The sequence below is a fragment of the Myotis brandtii genome, unplaced genomic scaffold (genome assembly GCF_000412655.1).
Source record: "Myotis brandtii unplaced genomic scaffold, ASM41265v1 scaffold1163, whole genome shotgun sequence".
Classification (NCBI taxonomy): Eukaryota; Metazoa; Chordata; class Mammalia; order Chiroptera; family Vespertilionidae; genus Myotis; species Myotis brandtii.
Window position 1 is genome coordinate 48,518 of NW_005354025.1, and position 18,917 is coordinate 67,434.

At 39.4% G+C, this 18,917-nt stretch overlaps 1 protein-coding gene across 1 annotated transcript; it reads right to left on the reverse strand.

Moving 5' to 3' along the window:
* Positions 1–1,263: 1,263 nt before the first annotated feature.
* LOC102259550 (mucin-2-like) lies at positions 1,264–16,669 on the reverse strand. Its single transcript, XM_014529018.1, has 4 exons — positions 16,589–16,669; positions 12,513–12,677; positions 5,710–9,190; positions 1,264–5,651 (listed from the first exon to the last, which is right to left on the reverse strand). Exons 1-4 carry the CDS (start codon positions 16,667–16,669, stop codon positions 2,932–2,934), a joined length of 6,447 nt encoding a protein of 2,148 aa, XP_014384504.1. The 3' UTR covers positions 1,264–2,931.
* Between the last annotated feature and the right edge of the window lie 2,248 nt (positions 16,670–18,917).

An 18,917-nucleotide genomic window follows, 5' to 3' on the forward strand; every position in this document is an offset into this window, starting at 1 on the left:
GAGTCCAGTAGGGTTATATTTAATAAAAAATACAAAGTATCATTAATTGGAAAAATAATGGGCTAAAAAGGTAAAATTAAACAGTTTTAATAAAGTGTTATTACATTAGTTTCATGTAATTACAGTTGAGTAATCTACCAAAATAGGAGGACAGTACCTCTATAGAACTGACTTGAAAGAAAAGTTAAAAATTATTTCTAATTAGCATAATGGCTATTAAAATATTTGTTTTAAGTTGCTGAAAATACATGTTTCCTTTTGAGTAAGAAAAGCACTTCCTGCTGACTCCCAACCATGTGCTCATGTGCCTACACACTATACAGCCATTCTTTGTTTACAGGTACAATTAACACCAACATATGGCAACTGACTTTTGTTAATGCTTAAAAAAATATTTTCTGATTTCTGTCAACCTCATTAACCCCATCCAAGAGATGTAACAAGTCACAATGCCCACGTGGGTTTACTGCTTCAACTATTGGTTATCAGTCCCATCTGCATACTTTTTGAAAAATATAGATTTATGGCTCATCCTCAATGATTCTGATTCACTGGGACTGCTTTCCACTTCAGTGGAAGACAAGTACCTACCATGTAAGTTAACACTAACTTAAACTTGTCAATTGTCAAGAATTCTAAATAATAGAAATTGTTAAGTTTATTACTATCTCCATTGCTAGTTTCTTTTTCTGAATAGTCTCTACTATTTCAGCAAATAGCAGGCACAAGTAAATATTTACTCAACATATTTAATTGAGTAGGTTTTTAAGATCAATAGAAAACAAGTTTATTAAATTGAAAATAACACACCTATAAATTTGCTTAAAATTAAAATAATTTAAAGAGAAAATGGGATAAAAATAAATTTACACAATCTTTAAAAATTGTGGTAATACATACATGTCTTTAACATACTCCCACCAAATAGAATATCCATTTCCTATTACATATGGATTTGTATATTAAAGACTAAAACTTTAGAATAATAAATGACTGTATTGCCGAAACCGGTTTGGCTCGGTGGATGGAGCGTCGGCCTGCGGACTGAGGGGTCCCGGGTTCGATTCCGGTCAAGGGCATGTACCTTGGTTGCGGGCACATCCCCGGTGGGAGATGTGCAGGAGGCAGCTGATCGATGTTTCTCTCTCATCGATGTTTCTAACTCTCTATCTCTCTCCCTTCCTCTCTGTAAAAAAAAAAAAAAATCAATAAAATATATTTAAAAAATAAATAAATAAATGACTGTATTCATATTTCACTGGTAACATTTTATTAAAACATAACAAGTTTCCAACGTAAATAAATAGATTGGATTTATTTTGTATGGAAATTGTATTATTTAAAACTTCACAAAATAGAGACTCTTCATATTAAATGGTTAGGTCAAATTAATGTTATTGTTAAATCTTAATGCTGTTTTAGGGGTGAAACTCATTATCATTATGATGACAGTTGAACTGGTCATTAAGTAAATCCTATTTTAGAGCAGTAATTTGTAGTTATATGTTGGTGGTTGATGGCCATGGAATCTATAGTTACCAATAGTAGATATAGGTTCTGGTATGGAATGACAGTGGATGTTAAGATTTAATTTGCAGGCATCCTAACTACAGCTGTGATTAAAAGGTCATTATGAATTTGCCATTTCTGTCAAGTGGGAGTGATGATGTGATCTACTGTATTTACTATTAATAGAGGCAGTGTTTGGTTCAGATGAATAAGTAATGGATGGCTTTGAATAATATGTCAACAGAAGTTACAGTGCTTATAAATTCAAGTGAAGGGTTTAGTGATAGGTATTGTAGTAGTAAGTACAGTACAAATGATGGTGCATAGAAATGGTAGCATGACTGTGTGAACAATAAATGTGGTGGTACCTACTGTGAAATATGAAAAGTTACAGTACTAGCATATTTTGTTAATGTTGTCATACTATACACTCATTTGAAGGGGCAGTGAAATTGCTAATTGCACTGTAATAGGTTACTTAGAAGGTGATGATAATTTTCTATTAACAGGTAATATTGGTTATGGAGATTATAAATTCAGCTGAAGTCATGCTATTGTGTCTGTAAAGTCAGTTGGGTTAGCATCTGTGTTGATTTTATTCTTATTGAGGTGGTGGCAGTGGAGGTAGAAAATGACATTTTAGTTGAATCAGAAAGCAAACTAGATTCAGTCACTAATTGAGTCACTAGATTCATATACTTACTGTGGGCAACGTACATTCAGTTGAAGAACAAGTATTGGTGTCTGGAGATTCTGTTAAACTGATGCTAATTACACGTCCATTTAAATGGAAATTTTTCAAATTTGAGTTGAATTTGTTGAATGGTTTATAGTTGTACCTTAAGCTGGAGTGACAGGGGTTGTCAGAATGGATAAGAAAAAGTTGAAATGGTACTGTAAGCTATAACAGTAGATTCAGTAGAAGTTATTGTGATCACAGGCCCAGTAAATATGCAACTGGTACTCATATCTATAGGTGCAATAGAAAAGATAATTGTACTTGTAGTGCAATTCAGATGAAGGCACAATGCTTGCAGTTATGGCAGTAGGTTCAAATTAAAAGATGGCATTCATAGTTGTGACAAGGTGGTGGCTGCATAGCGGTTGTAGATTAGATAGAAGTAGTAGTAACCATTGGGTGGTGGTCTGAGTAGTAGTGTGGGTAGTTGTTGTGGTAGGTGCCTGCTGTGGTGATTATAAGTTCAATAGAGGAGCTAGTGGTAACTGTTATTATGGCCACAGGGGTAGCGCTGGCAGTAGTTGTGAAAATCCGTTCTGTTAAAGTGGAGCTGCTGCTGTGGTGGTGGGTTTATTTGAAATGATATCAGTGACTGTGGTGAATATAGGTTTAGTAGAAGCAGTAGTGTTGTCCCACATGGTTGCAGTCTTACAGATAGCACTGGAAATTATTGTGGCAGTTGATTAACTTGAAATGGTGGTTGCAGGTTCAGTAGAAGACTGACTGGTGGCTGCTGTGTTTGTAGCCTCAGGAGAAGTGCTGGCAGTAGGTGTGGTAGTTGGTTTACTTGAAGTGGTTTCTGCTGATAAAGTGGTTGTAGATGGAGTGGAGGCAGTACCGGTAGCTGCTGTGGTTGTAGCCTCACTGGTAGTGCTGGCAGTAGTTGTGGTTGTTGCTTCTGTTGTAGGTTTGGTTGAAGTGGTAGCTATTGCTGTGGTGGTTATAGGTTCAGTAGAAGCAATAGTGGTGTCAGAAATGGTTGTAGACTCAGTAGGAGTGCTGGCAGTGTTTGTGGTAGTTGGTTCACTTGCAGTGGTTTCTGTTGCCATCGTGGTTGCAGATGTGGTAGAAGTGGTACTGGTGGACTGTGTGGTTGTAGCTGCAGGGGTACTGCCAACAGTAGTTGTGGTAGTCGTTTTAGTTGTAGTGGGGGCTGCTGTTGTGGTTGTAGGTCCAGATGAAGTATCAATTGCTGTGGTGGTCATAGGTTCTGCAGAAACAGTGGTATCTGATGTGGTTGTAGCCTCAGGGGCAGTGCTGGACGCTGTGGTGGCAATTGGTGCACTTGATGAGGTGGCTGTTGTTGTGGTTGCAGGTTCAGTAGAAGTTGTAGTGGTGGCTGTTGTGGTTGTAGCCTCAGTGGTAGCACTGGCAGTACTGGTAGTTGGTCCTGTTGAAGTAGTGGCAGCTGTGCTGGTTGTAGCTTCAGTTGAAGTGGTTTCTGCTGATGTGGCAGTTGTAGATTCAGTAGAAGCAGTAGAGATACTGGTGGTTGTAGCCTCAGTAGTGCTGGCAGTGGTTGAGATAGTTGGTTCAGTTGAAGTGGTAGCTGTTGTGGTGGCTATTGTAGTGATAGCTGCAGTGGTACTGCTGGCAGTTGTGGTAGGTGGTTCTATTGATGTGGTGGTGGCAGATGTGGCAGATGTGGTGGCAGATGTAGTAGTTGTGGTTGTTGCTTCGGTTGTAGGTTTGGTTGAAGTGGTAGCTATTGCTGTGGTGGTTATAGGTTCAGTAGAAGCAGTAGAGATACTGGAGGTTGTAGCCTCAGTAGTGCTGGCAGTGGTTAAGATAGTTGGTTCAGTTGAAGTGGTAGCTGGTGTGGTGGCTGTTGTAGTGATAGCTGCAGTGGTACTGCTGGCAGTGGTGGTAGGTGGTTCTATTGATGTGGTGGCAGATGTAGTAGTTGTGGTTGTTGCTTCAGTTGTAGGTTCAGTTGAAGAGGTAGCTGTTGTGGTGGCTGTTGTAGTGATAGCTGCAGTGGTACTGCTGGCAGTGGTGGTAGGTGGTTCTATTGATGTGGTGGCAGATGTAGTAGTTGTGGTTGTTGCTTCAGTTGTAGGTTCAGTTGAAGAGGTAGCTGTTGTGGTGGCTGTTGTAGTGATAGCTGCAGTGGTACTGCTGGCAGTGGTGGTAGGTGGTTCTATTGATGTGGTGGCAGATGTAGTAGTTGTGGTTGTTGCTTCAGTTGTAGGTTCAGTTGAAGAGGTAGCTGTTGTGGTGGCTGTTGTAGTGATAGCTGCAGTGGTACTGCTGGCAGTGGTGGTAGGTGGTTCTATTGATGTGGTGGCAGATGTAGTAGTTGTGGTTGTTGCTTCAGTTGTAGGTTCAGTTGAAGAGGTAGCTGTTGTGGTGGCTGTTGTAGTGATAGCTGCAGTGGTACTGCTGGCAGTGGTGGTAGGTGGTTCTATTGATGTGGTGGCAGATGTAGTAGTTGTGGTTGTTGCTTCAGTTGTAGGTTCAGTTGAAGAGGTAGCTGTTGTGGTGGCTGTTGTAGTGATAGCTGCAGTGGTACTGCTGGCAGTGGTGGTAGGTGGTTCTATTGATGTGGTGGCAGATGTAGTAGTTGTGGTTGTTGCTTCAGTTGTAGGTTCAGTTGAAGAGGTAGCTGTTGTGGTGGCTGTTGTAGTGATAGCTGCAGTGGTACTGCTGGCAGTGGTGGTAGGTGGTTCTATTGATGTGGTGGCAGATGTAGTAGTTGTGGTTGTTGCTTCAGTTGTAGGTTCAGTTGAAGAGGTAGCTGTTGTGGTGGCTGTTGTAGTGATAGCTGCAGTGGTACTGCTGGCAGTGGTGGTAGGTGGTTCTATTGATGTGGTGGCAGATGTAGTAGTTGTGGTTGTTGCTTCAGTTGTAGGTTCAGTTGAAGAGGTAGCTGTTGTGGTGGCTGTTGTAGTGATAGCTGCAGTGGTACTGCTGGCAGTGGTGGTAGGTGGTTCTATTGATGTGGTGGCAGATGTAGTAGTTGTGGTTGTTGCTTCAGTTGTAGGTTCAGTTGAAGAGGTAGCTGTTGTGGTGGCTGTTGTAGTGATAGCTGCAGTGGTACTGCTGGCAGTGGTGGTAGGTGGTTCTATTGATGTGGTGGCAGATGTAGTAGTTGTGGTTGTTGCTTCAGTTGTAGGTTCAGTTGAAGAGGTAGCTGTTGTGGTGGCTGTTGTAGTGATAGCTGCAGTGGTACTGCTGGCAGTGGTGGTAGGTGGTTCTATTGATGTGGTGGCAGATGTAGTAGTTGTGGTTGTTGCTTCAGTTGTAGGTTCAGTTGAAGAGGTAGCTGTTGTGGTGGCTGTTGTAGTGATAGCTGCAGTGGTACTGCTGGCAGTGGTGGTAGGTGGTTCTATTGATGTGGTGGCAGATGTAGTAGTTGTGGTTGTTGCTTCAGTTGTAGGTTCAGTTGAAGAGGTATGAGTTGCTGTGGTGGTTATAGGTTCAGTAGAAGCAGTAGTGGTGACAGATGTGGTTGTAGCCTCAGTGGTTGTCAGTAGAAGTTGTAGTGGTGGCTGTTGTGGTGGTAGACTTGGTGGTTGTACTGGCAGTAGTTGCAGTTGTTGCTTCAATTGTAGGTTCAGTTGAAGAGGTATGTGTTGCTGTGGTGGTTATAGGTTCAGTGGAAGCAGCAGTGGTGTCAGATATGGTTGTAGCCTCAGTAGTGCTGGCAGTGGTTGGGGAAGTTGGTTCAGTTGAAGTGGTAATTGTTGTGGTAGCTGTTGGTCCAGTAGTACCCATCGTGGTGGCCATTGTAGTGATAACCGCAGTGGTAGTGCTGGCAAGTGTGGTAGGTGGTTCTGATGAAGTGGTGGCAGATGTTGTGGTAGGAGGCTCAGCTGAAGTGGCGTCTGATACTGTGGTACTTATAGATCCAGTAGAAGTGGTGGTGGCCATTGTGGTTGTAGCCTCAGTGGTAGTGCTGGCAGTAGTTGTGGTTGTTGCTTCAGTTGTAGGTTCAGTTGAAGTGGTTTCTACTGATGTGGCGGCTGTAGATTCAGTAGAAGCAGTAGAGATAGTGGTTGTTGTAGCCTCAGTAGTACTGGCAGTGGTTGAGATAGTTGGTTCAGTTGAAGTGGTAGCTGCTGTGATGGCTGTTGGTCCAGTAGAAGCCATCGTGGTGGCTGTTGTAGTGATAGCCGCAGTGGTACTGCTGGCAGTTGTGGTAGGTGGTTCAATTGATGTGGTGGCAGATGTAGTGGTAGTAGGCTCAGCTGAAGTAGTGTCTGCTGCTGTGGTAGTTGTAGATTTGGTAGAAGCAGTGGTGGTGGCTGTTGTGGTTGTAGCCTCAGTGGTAGTGCTGGCAGTAGTTGTGGTTGTTGCTTCAGTTGTAGGTTCAGTTGAAGTGGTTTCTACTGATGTGGCGGCTGTAGATTCAGTAGAAGCAGTAGAGATAGTGGTTGTTGTAGCCTCAGTAGTACTGGCAGTGGTTGAGATAGTTGGTTCAGTTGAAGTGGTAGCTGCTGTGATGGCTGTTGGTCCAGTAGAAGCCATCGTGGTGGCTGTTGTAGTGATAGCCGCAGTGGTACTGCTGGCAGTTGTGGTAGGTGGTTCAATTGATGTGGTGGCAGATGTAGTGGTAGTAGGCTCAGCTGAAGTAGTGTCTGCTGCTGTGGTAGTTGTAGATTTGGTAGAAGCAGTGGTGGTGGCTGTTGTGGTTGTAGCCTCAGTGATAGTGCTGGCAGTAGCTGTGGTGGTTGCTTCGGTTGTAGGTTCAGTTGAAGTGGTAGGTATTAAAGTGGTGGTTACAGGTTCAGTAGAAGCAGTAGTGGTGTCAGATATGGTTGTAGACTCAGTGGCAGTAGTGGCTGTGTTTGTGGTAGTTGGTTCACTTGCAGTGGTTTCTGTTGCCATCGTGGTTGCAGATGTGGTAGAAGTGGTACTAGTGGACTGTGTGGTTGTAGTCACAGGGGTACTGCTAGCAGTTGTTGTGGTAGTTGTTTCAGTTGTAGTAGGGGCTGCTGTTGTGGTTGTAGGTTCAGTTGAAGTAGTATCGGTTGCTGTGGTGGTCATAGGTTCTGCAGAAACAGTAGTGGTGTCTGACGTGGTTGTAGCCTCAGGGGTAGTGCTAGAAGTTGTGGTGGAAGTTGGTGCACTTGACGAGGTAGCTGTTGTTGTGATTGCAGGTTCAGTAGAATTTGTAGTGGTGGCTGTTGTGGTGGTAGAGTTGATGGTCGTACTGGCAGTAGTTGTGGTTGTTGCTTCAGTTGTAGGTTCAGTTGAAGAGGTATGTGTTGTTGTGGTGGTTATAGGTTCAGTGGAAGCAGCAGTGGTGTCAGATATGGTTGTAGCCTCAATAGTGCTGGAAGTGTTTGGGGTATTTGGTTCACTTGAAGTGGTTTCTGCTGCCATGGTGGTTGTAGATGTGGTGGAAGTGGTACTGGTGGCCGGTGTGGTTGTAGCCTCAGTGGTAGTGCTGGCAGTAGTTGTGGTTGTTGTTTCAGTTGTAGGTTCAGTTGAAGTGGTATCTGTTGCTCTTGTGGTTGTAGGTTCAGTAGAAGCAGTAGTGGTGACAGATGTGGTTGTAGCCTCACTGGTAGTGCTGGCTGTAGTTGTGGTTGTTGCTTCTGTTGTAGGTTCGGTTGAAGTGGTAACTATTGCTGTGGTGGCTATAGGTTCAGTAGAAGCAGTAGTGGTGTCAGATATGGTTGTAGCCTCTGTGGTAGTGCTGATAGTAGTTGTGGTTGCTGCTTCGGTTGTAGATTTGGTTGAAGTGGTAGCTATTGCTGTGGTGGTTGTAGGTTCAATAGAAGCAGTAGTGGTGTAGGATCTGGTTGTAGCCTCAGTCGTGCTAGCAGTGGTTGAGATAGTTGGTTCAGTTGAAATGGTAGCTGTTGTGGTGGCTGTTGGTACAGTAGAAGCCATCGTGGTGGCTGTAGTAGTGATAGCCGCAGTGGTGGTGCTAGCAGGTGTGGTAGGTGGTCCTGCTGAAGTGGTGGCAGATGTCGTGGTAATAGGCTCAGCTGAAGTGGTTTCTGCTACTGTGGTGGTTGTATATTTGGTAGAAGCGGTGGTGATGGCCGTTGTAGTTGTAGCCTCAGTGGTTGTGCTGGCAGGAGTGGTAGGTGGTCCTGCTGAAGTGGTGGCTGCTGTGCTGGTTATAGCTTCAGTTGAAGTGCTTTCTGCTGCTGTGGCAGTTGTATAGTGAGCCGAAGCAGTACTGATAATGGTGGTTGTAGCTTCAGTAGCAGTGCTGGCAGTGGTTGCAATAGTTGGCTCTGTAGAAGTGGTGGCTACTGTTATGGTGGTGGGTTCAGTTGAAGTGGTAGCTGCTGTGGTAGTTGAAGGTTCAGTAGAAGTTGTAGCAATGGCCATGGTGGTGGTAGCCTCAGAGGTAGTGCCAGAAGTTGTTTTGGTTGTTGGTTTGCCTGACGTGGTAGCTGCTGTGGTGGTTGAAGATTCAGTGAAAGTAGTACTGGTGGCTGTTGCGGTTGAAGCCTCCGTGGTAGTGCTGGCAGTTGTGGTAGGTAGTTCTGTTGAGGTGGTGGCTGCTGTGGTGACAGTAGGTTCAGCTGAAGTTTTGTCTGCTACTGTGGTGGTTCTGGATTCTCTAGAAGCAGTAGTGATGGTTATGGTTGTAGCCTCAGTTGCAGTGCCTGAAGTCGTTGTTGTAGTGGTTTCAGATAAAGTGTTGCCTTCTGCTGTGGTGGTTTCTGTTTGAGCAGTGGTTGCTGCACTAGTAGATTCTGTTGAAGGGCGACCAGTGGTTGTAGTGATGGTAGTTGAAGTGGGTGGTGTGGTAGAATCTGTTATGGTAGTGGGAATTATAGGCTCAGAACTAGTTTCAGTTGCAGATGAGGTTGTCTCATGGTTTGAGGGAAAGTGGATAACAATGGAGGTATTGTTTTTCCCATTATACACCAAAGACACTATGAGTACTCCGATTGCTGTTGTTATCACACAGGCTAAGAGACAAACCAGGAAGATTTTCCACAGAGACCAGTCACTAAAGAAATTTCGTGTCACCTGGAAAGGATGTATACAAAATTACTGAAGATAAAACCAAATGTTTCAAAAAAATTAATACCATTGAAAATCCTTTTTTATATATTACCTTACTGAAAGATGGTATATACACAAAACACTATTAATAGCTTTTAATCATAAAAAATGACTCAAATTTAAGATTTCGTTTAAGAAAGACTTGGTCCTTTTACTGTCTTTAATACAGGAACAAATAAGTTTCTACCAATTTCTCGTGTTTTCTTTTCATATATCTATATCTCAAACTTTAAAAAAAAAAAGGTAATCAATGTCTTCTTAGAAACTTTATATTCCTGCCACTATCAAAAGTTTCTATACATGTGTGGTGACGGCTGTACACCGTGATTTGAGTGACCCAAAATATCACCTGATTAAATCTCCTCCCCTTCTGGCTTGTCAGCTATCAGAAATTTAGCTTCTTTGAAGCCTTCGATTTTAAGTGCATTGATTAATGGCTTGTCAAATTTCCTAGCTAATTTTTCATACAGATTAGCATTTGGCAGGATGAAATTTAAAATCTGAAAACATTTGTTGAAATCCCACATCTGTTGCCACCAGTTATTTCCATTGGGTAAAATACTTACCCCTTTGATGGAATCCTTTCATCCATAAAAATGGATGTGATAAGCTTAGAATAAGAACTAACATCAGTAAAATTACTTTATAAATTTTAAAATACTATTTATATAACAAATTACAGTGGAACCTCGGTACTTGAACTTAATTCGTTCCAGGAAACTGTCCGAGAAGCGATTTGTTCGAAAACCAAACATTTTTTTGCATAAGTAAATTGCATGAGTTAGTTCCAGATCCCCCAAATGATTACTGGTTTTAACCTTTCTTATATACAGTACAAGTCTAATGTAATTTATAAACAAACACTTCTTTTCTTAAATTTATCAAACCCCCTACTAGCCTTAAACGAATCTCTTTCAGCACTTGTTCCAGGTGTGTCTTTTAGGAAGTCAGGTTGGGGCATTTTGCTTTTTCACATATCACCGCCTCCAAAATGCTGATACTGTCTCGGGCTAACTGCGTTTTCATTTATCCAAATCAACAACAGTTTTTCTACCTCTGTGATCATTGTTTCTTTTTTACACCCCATAGCAATATTAGCACTCTTGATGGCCTCTTTAAGGTTTACTAGTAAAGTTGTGCTAATCACCCATTTGTCAGCAACAAAAGTAAAAAGAAACCACAAAAATATTCACAGCGTGATTTCCTGAGATGTTACCAAACCCTAAGTTTCTGGGTAAACTGACTGGGATTCTCTCCTTTGTTTGTGGCAGTGAGGCACTTTTTGTCATGCTAAAGTACCAAAGACATTTGTTTCCTGAGCAACTTGGTGGAGAACCAAATTGTTTGAAATGGGAGACATTTGAGAATCGAGGTTTGACTGTATATATAAATATATATGTAATTTAATATATATAATTTATAGATTTACATATATATATAATTTGTTATTGTAGAGGAAACACTGCATAGTGTAGAACATGTAAGTCTTCAGATCAGAAAGTCTTGAATTTAAGTCCCATACCATTAATATTCTAACCAAGTTTATTTACTTGTCTAATTCTCAATTTGCCTTATATCAAAAGTGGGGATAATTATATCTATCTCAAAGTGTTGCTGAGAAAATTAAAATCAGAAATATCCTCCTTACATTCTTGCAGAAGGCAGTTCATTGTAGAAATTAGGAACACAGGCATGGAGTTTAACAGATTTAGGTTTAAATTTTAACTCCACCTTTCACTAGATGGATGATGCTATTTGGAAATTTGCATTATATTTCAAAGCCACAATTCCCTCATGGGGATCCTATCACCTATTGCACAGGATTACTGTAAAGAGTAAACAAGAAAACAATATGGGTAATGTTTCCCTGCACTTACTAAGTATTCAAAAAATACTTGCATTCACTAATTACTTCATTATTATCCCTTTTCCTATAACTGAAAGCAGATCACTAAAGGAAACAAGCACAGAGTAGATGTCTTTGGAGCTTGTAGAGTAGCTCTTAAAAGTCACAAAATATGGAACACGGTCTCAGATAGTAAATCTCAGTTTGGGTGCTGAGACGAGGTCCCACTAGGAAATTAGAAGCAGCACAAGGGCAGGGGCCACTAAGGCCAAGGATTTAGGACACCAACTGAGAAAACTCAAAGACAAATGGTCCCAGGGCATCCAGGTCTTAGAAAGGAAGTCAGAGTGGTAGGAGAGGAAGGACCATACTCACATCTCATGTAAGGGAGATAATTACCTCATTTTTTGTTTGAATCTTTAAAAAGAGGGGCAAGATTAATAGAAACTCGCATTAACCTGACCTGAGACCTGTGTGTCCATGCTATTACCACCACTAGCTAGCTGTGTGAATTCTTAAAACATTCTAAACTTCCCAGACCACTTTTTTTTTTCCCATCTGTCACTAAGTAAATGCATCTAAAATAACTTCCAGCTCTCTGATTGGTCTGGTTTGTTTGAGGTCATCAGAGACATGTTCTCTAAATAATTCTTATCTATCAAAAGCATTCTTCCACAATGTCTCCTGACAGAGAGTGTATCCTCTTTTATTTTGTCAGAGTCTCTCCAAATTGTCTCTATAGTAAGATTAACTGGAGGAGGGGTGTGGTCCAGAGCTGGAAGCACTGAACCAACTGGCAAGCGTCAGCATCAATCAATCAAACTCAAGTTTTCATCTTGGTGTGGAAGCGGAGGGGACTCAGAGATCAGACCTTAAGGTGAAGAAAATAGAATAACAAGAAAAGGGTCATGAATATGGGAAATCTGCTTCTGGATATCAGAAGTGCTAAATAGTTTCTAAGTCAAGGTTGAAAACACATGAGGTCAGAACCAGAAGGCTAACATAAGGCCCACAGTTGGTTAAGAGGCAGGAAGGGAAAGAGAGTGAGACAGATCACCCACAGACTAGGGCCCCAGAGCCTTAACACATGGCTTCATCTCCACCTGAGCAAGGGGCACAATGTCATTTACTGCCAATGCATCACCTACTCGGTCCTCAAAATAAAAGAGACCCCAAAACTTTATTTTCTTTGACCCTTAGATATTTTCTCCAAATTGTGTATGTTTTTGTCTTTTCATCATATCATTAACTCCTTAAATGAAAAGCCCCAAAAAACTATGTCTCTTGCATTCCCTCTCAGTGACATGTTTAAAGGATGCTGTAGATTTTCAAATGTTATCATTAATTGATTAAATGGTTTTCCTCCAAAATATTAGATCAAGAGTATTTCCATGAGAATTATAGCATAACCCAGAGAAAGAGTGTTGTCCCAAATATTACCTGACAATGTTGTAATTGTCTGTTTGGAAATTCCGGGTCTCCAAGGGTCCCTGTATTGGTGCAGACATTAGTTACATTGGTACCAATATCACAAGCTACATTAGTTGATGCTGGAAACCGACATGCTGAACTGTGAGCTTCATGGTTTTTTGTGCTCAGAAATGACTGTGTATAGGAAAGAATGGGGAAAAATAAGAACTATTATATTTGATGGCTAAAGTAATATAATTCTGACAAATATAAATCAGATTGTGGCATGACATATTTGATCAAATAAATTCATGTGAAACCTGCCTGAAAGAACAAATGAACACATTCATTATAACACATTCATTATATTTCTTCTCAAAACAAGGAAATCTAGATAGTCATCACAAGTTACAGTTAATTATTTTATATAATTACTGATGTTAAAATCCAGGAATAAGCATTATCTTTTATCCTCATCATATTTAATGCATTTGTTAACTATCATTATGTGGCAAGCAGGTATAAATCAGTTATATAAGAAAAAAAGTCTCACAGTGAAAATTCTAAGACCTTAAGGGCTATCAAGAACAATTTTTAGGCCCTGGCCAGGTGGTTAGGTTGGTTGGAGCATTAACCATTACACCAAAAGGCTGTGGGTTCAATTCCCGATCAGGGCACATACAAGAAGCAACCAATGAATGCATGGATAAGTGGAACAACAAAATCGATGTCTCTCTCTCTCTCTCTCTTTCCCTTCTCTCTCTTTCTCAAATCAATAAATAAACATTTAAAAGAGAACAATGTTTTTGGGTCATATTGAAAATGAGAAAACCAAGATTTAAAGAATTGAAGTGAGATTCTGGATAGAGTAAGTTGCAATAGGTCCACTGCAATCAATAATAATAACTGAAGAGCTTGACAAAAATTAAAATTAGATTATGTAAAATCTAAAAGAGTTTGAAAGAGCTTTACAGAAGTGGCCTAACAAGCATAGGCCATTTTCTCTTCTGGGTGCACCAGCTGATTCTGAGTATGAGCTGAGGTTCTGACTACCAAAAGAAGCGAGCAAAACTTTTGGTGTTCATGTGTGGCTGGCATGACAGATTGGAAAACAGTGGAGCCCCAACTCCAAGGCCTTAGCTACATTCTGGACTAGCCTAGGAGGCTGGGGGCCTGGAATGGAAAGTCCGAGTGAAGTCTCCAGCGGTATTCTAATAGTTAGGGTATAAAATCATGCTAGAACAAGGGTGGTCTGGGAAGTTTAGAATGTTTTAAGAATTCACACTGTTAGTGGCAGTTGGTTCTGCACTAAGGACATTTATCAGATTTTGAAGCTGCCTGGCATAGGAAGCTAAACAGTTCATTTTGAAACCTCCAAAAGTCAATCTCAAGAATATAGGCGCAAATATTATAAACAAAAGAATAGCAAATTAACCCCCCCCCCCACACACACACACACACTATATATATATACATAATGGTTAAAAATCATGACCAGTGAGATCTAGGTCTTTTTTTAAGTGAGGTTAATAGAAAAATAACCCAGATGCAGTTTTAAGAAAAAAGGGAATAGTGTGTGTTACATACTCATGGGAGTGTCCACTGTTACATGTAAATCTTTTATAGCTAAAAAAAAAAATTATAGAATTATCTAGATTTTTTTTCCTCATAGGACAACAGAGTTTTATTTAAATGTAACCTCTGTTGATTATATTGACTAAATTGTTACATGTAAATCTTTTATAGCTAAAAAAAAAAAATTATAGAATTATCTAGATTTTTTTTTCCTCATAGGACAACAGAATTTTATTTAAATGTAACCTCTGTTGATTATATTGACTAAATACCTAATTCTAAATGGTTATTGAAAAGGCTGTTGACATTGCTAGCCCAGTCTCTAAATTCTATTAGAATAAGGAAACTAAATATGTGTATAGACACCGTCCATGGAACAACTATAACTAAGAATAAAAAGGAGTATAATTGTAATTAAATACAGTCATGAAGAAATACACTTGGGCATAAAGAATTAGTCAATATTTATTTTTCTAAAAGTACAATGCCATGCCAAAGAAATAAAGAAAATAGAATAACTATGCAATGATTAAGAGAAGATATGATACACACAGGCACTTTAATGAATTTTCTGGGGTTTTTTCACATTTTTTAAAACTTTATTTTTTAGAAGAGTTTTAAGTTTAGAACAAAATTAATAAGGAGATACAGAGATTTCCCAAATACTCTCTAGAGCTCACACATGCACAGCCTCCCGCTTATAAGCATCACTCATTAAAGTGATACTTGTATTTTTTTTTCCCATGGATGAACTTACATTGACACATCATAATCACCCAAGGTTCACACTTTACCTGAGGGTTTACTCTTTTATAAACTTTTTGTTGTTGTTGTTGTTGACACCATTAACAGATGTCCTCATTTTCCTCCCCTTTGCCCACCTCCACCCAGCCCCGTCCCCTTCTCTCTGTTTTTAAATAGATAACTTTGAATAAATCACAAAGATTTATATTTCATAAAAGTGTTGTATTTCTATGTAGTATTAGTATTATAGCTGTTATTCAGCTATTCAGTTTTCTTGTGGCTGATAAACTTGAACATTTTTTGAACTTTTGTAATTAAATAAAAATTGCTGGCCATACCAACTTGACAGAATGGAATGAAGAAAGATGATGGATATCTACACCGAGAGTGGAGAACCCATGATACTGAAGCTCTGGGGGTAATATCATCCTCACTGTCCTAGTTTCCTCTCTAGTTTAATAAAAGTGGAATCTCTCAAAGTTAAAATTTTGAGCAGTTGGAGATCTAAGAATTATAGTTAATTAGCTCTTGGTAGAAGCCAATAATCTCTATTGTATATATCTAATATGCATCAACTATATTCATGGAATATAATTTTAAATTCTCTGCTCATCCCTGGAAAGAGATTAATTTACCATTTCGTGTTTCCTGAGAGGGAAAAGCAAACTCCTAAGTTATCCCTTTTTCTGTGGCCTTCAAATGCTACTTTAATCTATTAGTGAAAATGGTCCACAATGTATGCCCAAATATCCAGACGTAAAGTGAAATATTCAGTCAGTGATCAAGATCTGTGCCCTCTTTGAAAACTCTGCACTGTCTAGGGAAATCTTCAGGATGACTAATTTCTCACTGAAGAGAAATCTTCAACTGAGCACCTTGACACTGTGGAGACAGTGAAAGAGATGCAAGGCCAGAGGGACTGTGAAGAAATCTTCAGGGGAAGAGGATGCTGACCTAGAATCAAGAGAACAATTTCTCTGCCCTGTAATCCCTTGTCAGTGCACGGGGACAAACATACTTTTCATCTCAAAATCTAACTGTCCATTCACACTTACACTGTTTTCATTCAACACAATTCCTTTTCTATATCTAATGATCGAGGCTCTAGACAGACATGCACAGTTACATAAAAGGCAATCCCAACATACACAGTACTATTTTTTTTCTTTTAAAAACATAAGCAATAGTCAAATAATATTGTATATAACTGAACTCTAAAAGTTAACCTTAATACAATGTTTTACTAAGAAAAGAAATTCATAAGTAGTTAAGTAGAGATCGGTCTAAAGGAATTGCTAGATAATTTGATTCCTAGACCCAACTTTCATTTATAAGATTATCTTATGACTTTGAAAGATATATAGTAATCTTTGTGTTCTAACAAATCTATACATTACACTAAAATACTAAGTGGTTAACATAAAAATCTATATATCCCATTTTAAAAACACAATTTGTTAATGCAATCAAGTATAGAGTGTTGGCTTATGTTTGAATTATGATAGCTGCAGAGAATTATTTGAACAGGTTATGAAATTGTTACCCAAGATTGCTAATATCTTCTATTAGTGAGTGTTAAAATAAATGCCTCAATTATGCATACATTGCTATGCAGAAAAAAATTAAAAATTTCTAATTAATAAGTAGTAAGTAATAGCTAAAAGTTGGCTTCCATATAAAACCTTTATTAAGAATTCCTTTTGAGGAAGAACCATGTCATAACAAAAAATATATATATTAAAGTTCTATAAACATTGAACACAAGACTCTGAGCTATCAGAACGTACCCGAGTGGTGCCACCAATACTCTCCGGCTGGTTTCCAGAGTGTTCAATATTCACTATGTATTTCCCATGTTTTTTGTCCATTTTTCAGCGGCCGATATCACAAACTCAACTCCAGAAACATTTTTCAGCCTATTCATTGCCCTTTATAGCTGAAACCTTGAGAAATAATTGTGTTGATTAATATTAAATCTACTATGAGACATCAATGTGTGGATTAGACAAAATAATAAATAATTATTATTTATATGGGATCCACCTTAAGGAAGAAGTGGGGTGTAAAGCAGTTACATAAGAAAACAAGCACATCGATCCCACCTCTGTGAATACACTCTAAGGACTACTCCACGAGGCAGCCTGCCTAGGGGAGAAACTGCAAGCATCCAACTCTTCCCTCTCCCTCCTATCACATCATCTCACAGAACCCTTCCTTCCAACTCCAGCAATCGCCCAAGACAGAATTCTGAAATAAGTGAATGTTGCTATTGCTTCTTTACTAACCAGGCATGAACATCTTTCCCCTCTTATTGGCAGTGACTTTAAGACACTCATGACTCACTCAGTCGTGACTTCTCAGGTTCCTCCCCAGCTCTAGAACTTGTTCAATTTATTCTCTCTCTCTCTCTCTCTCTCTCTCTCTCTCCTTCTGGAAAAAATTAATCTAACCTGGCTTATACTTCCTCAAGCCCCAAAATACAGATAGTTAATCTGGTGAACAAATCTCTGTGAATGCATTCACTGGGGTCCATTTCTGTTCTCTTCTTGTGGGATCTATTTGGCATGGTTCCCCAGAAGATTACTTAAGATCCTGCTTACAATTTAGTAACAGAACACGTGGGTAGATAAAGCTCTTTTGACTTCTGTGAATTTTACTCAAAAGCAAATTACTTTTTTTTTTTTGTAGAAATAACTTTAGCATGATCTAAAAGACAGTTGGCAAGATTTAAGAAAAGACTTTTATCTCAAATGAAGTTATCAATCAGCTCCCAGCGTATATATCCAGGGAATCGCAAAGAAAACTGGTGCAGAAAGTTTTTGATGAAAAATGGTGCTTACATAACCTAAAAGTCGAACATTATCTTTTCAGTAATAATTACCATATAGATAATTATTGGCAAATGAAGCAACAAAGACAAGGTACTTACACTTTTTTGTTGAAAATGTCTCAGGTAGCACTTTTTATCTACCCAGATAACTATCAGGTTTCAATGATAAGAATTAGCTGATAATTCTCAGAGTTGCAAGAAGTCTGAGAGATCTTGTAGTTCAGCCTTGTTGATTTCAAGTTGAGGAAATCTGTGTCCAGAGAGGGGAAGTGGTCAAATCACTTGTATAGTGGAACCCGGTTTCCTTTTCAGTCTAATATTCTCTCCATAACTAGTGACTCTGCAAAAAGATGGACAGCCTAGTAGGAAGTCAAACAAATGTCCTTTTGAAAACAAAGTGAAACAAAAATTCCAGACGTGAGTTGGAAAGGATCTGACATGGGGCTCCCATTATACCCTGGAGCTTTCTGAGGCTCACTGAACCAGACTTTCAGGGGCAGGATCTGAGAGTCTGACTTTTTGGCCAAATGTCAAGTAATTCTTATTCAAACAAAGTTAGAGAAATATGTTAATAAACAATGATTCCAACAATGGACATGGAGTATCTTCTTATTTTTAGGAAGAAAATAGGGTGTGTGAAGGAACCTCAATTTTCTTAATATTTTTAAAGAGATAAGTTTTTAAATTGCTTATTCGTTCAACCAGCACTATTGAATCTCTACTATACTCAGGCACTGTGCAAGGTGCTAAGTATTCAATGGTGAATAACTATTCAATGGTGAATAAGAGTCAAGATTCCTGCCCTCCTGTGATTATGTATTAAATATTTTTATCACTTCTGAAGTTCTTTTATAAATTCATTCTTTAGCTAGAGGTTTCATTGGCATTCCATTACTAACCAGAAGCAATGTAAAATGGCCCTAAGGTCTACAGAACATAAAAGGCTCGAAAAATCTAGGGAAGGAATTTCTTCTAAGGAGTAAGAGACAGTGCTGTGCCCACTCCATGCTGAAACTGAGCCAATGAAACTGTGGCTTCTGGGGCTGTGTAAGTAGAATGATCAGGTAATGTATCACTCCAAACCAAAATTCTTTTGTGAGCAAAAAAAAAGCAGTATTAATAATTTAATTTCACAGAGACAACACTATCCCATGCAAACAAGGACATGTGGTCACATAGCTATAAGGAACTCATGTGAGTTAGAAGATTCACTTGTACTAACCATGACCCATCTGGATAAGCCAATGAATTTAAAAATCAATTTAATATCCACAGTGAACACATAT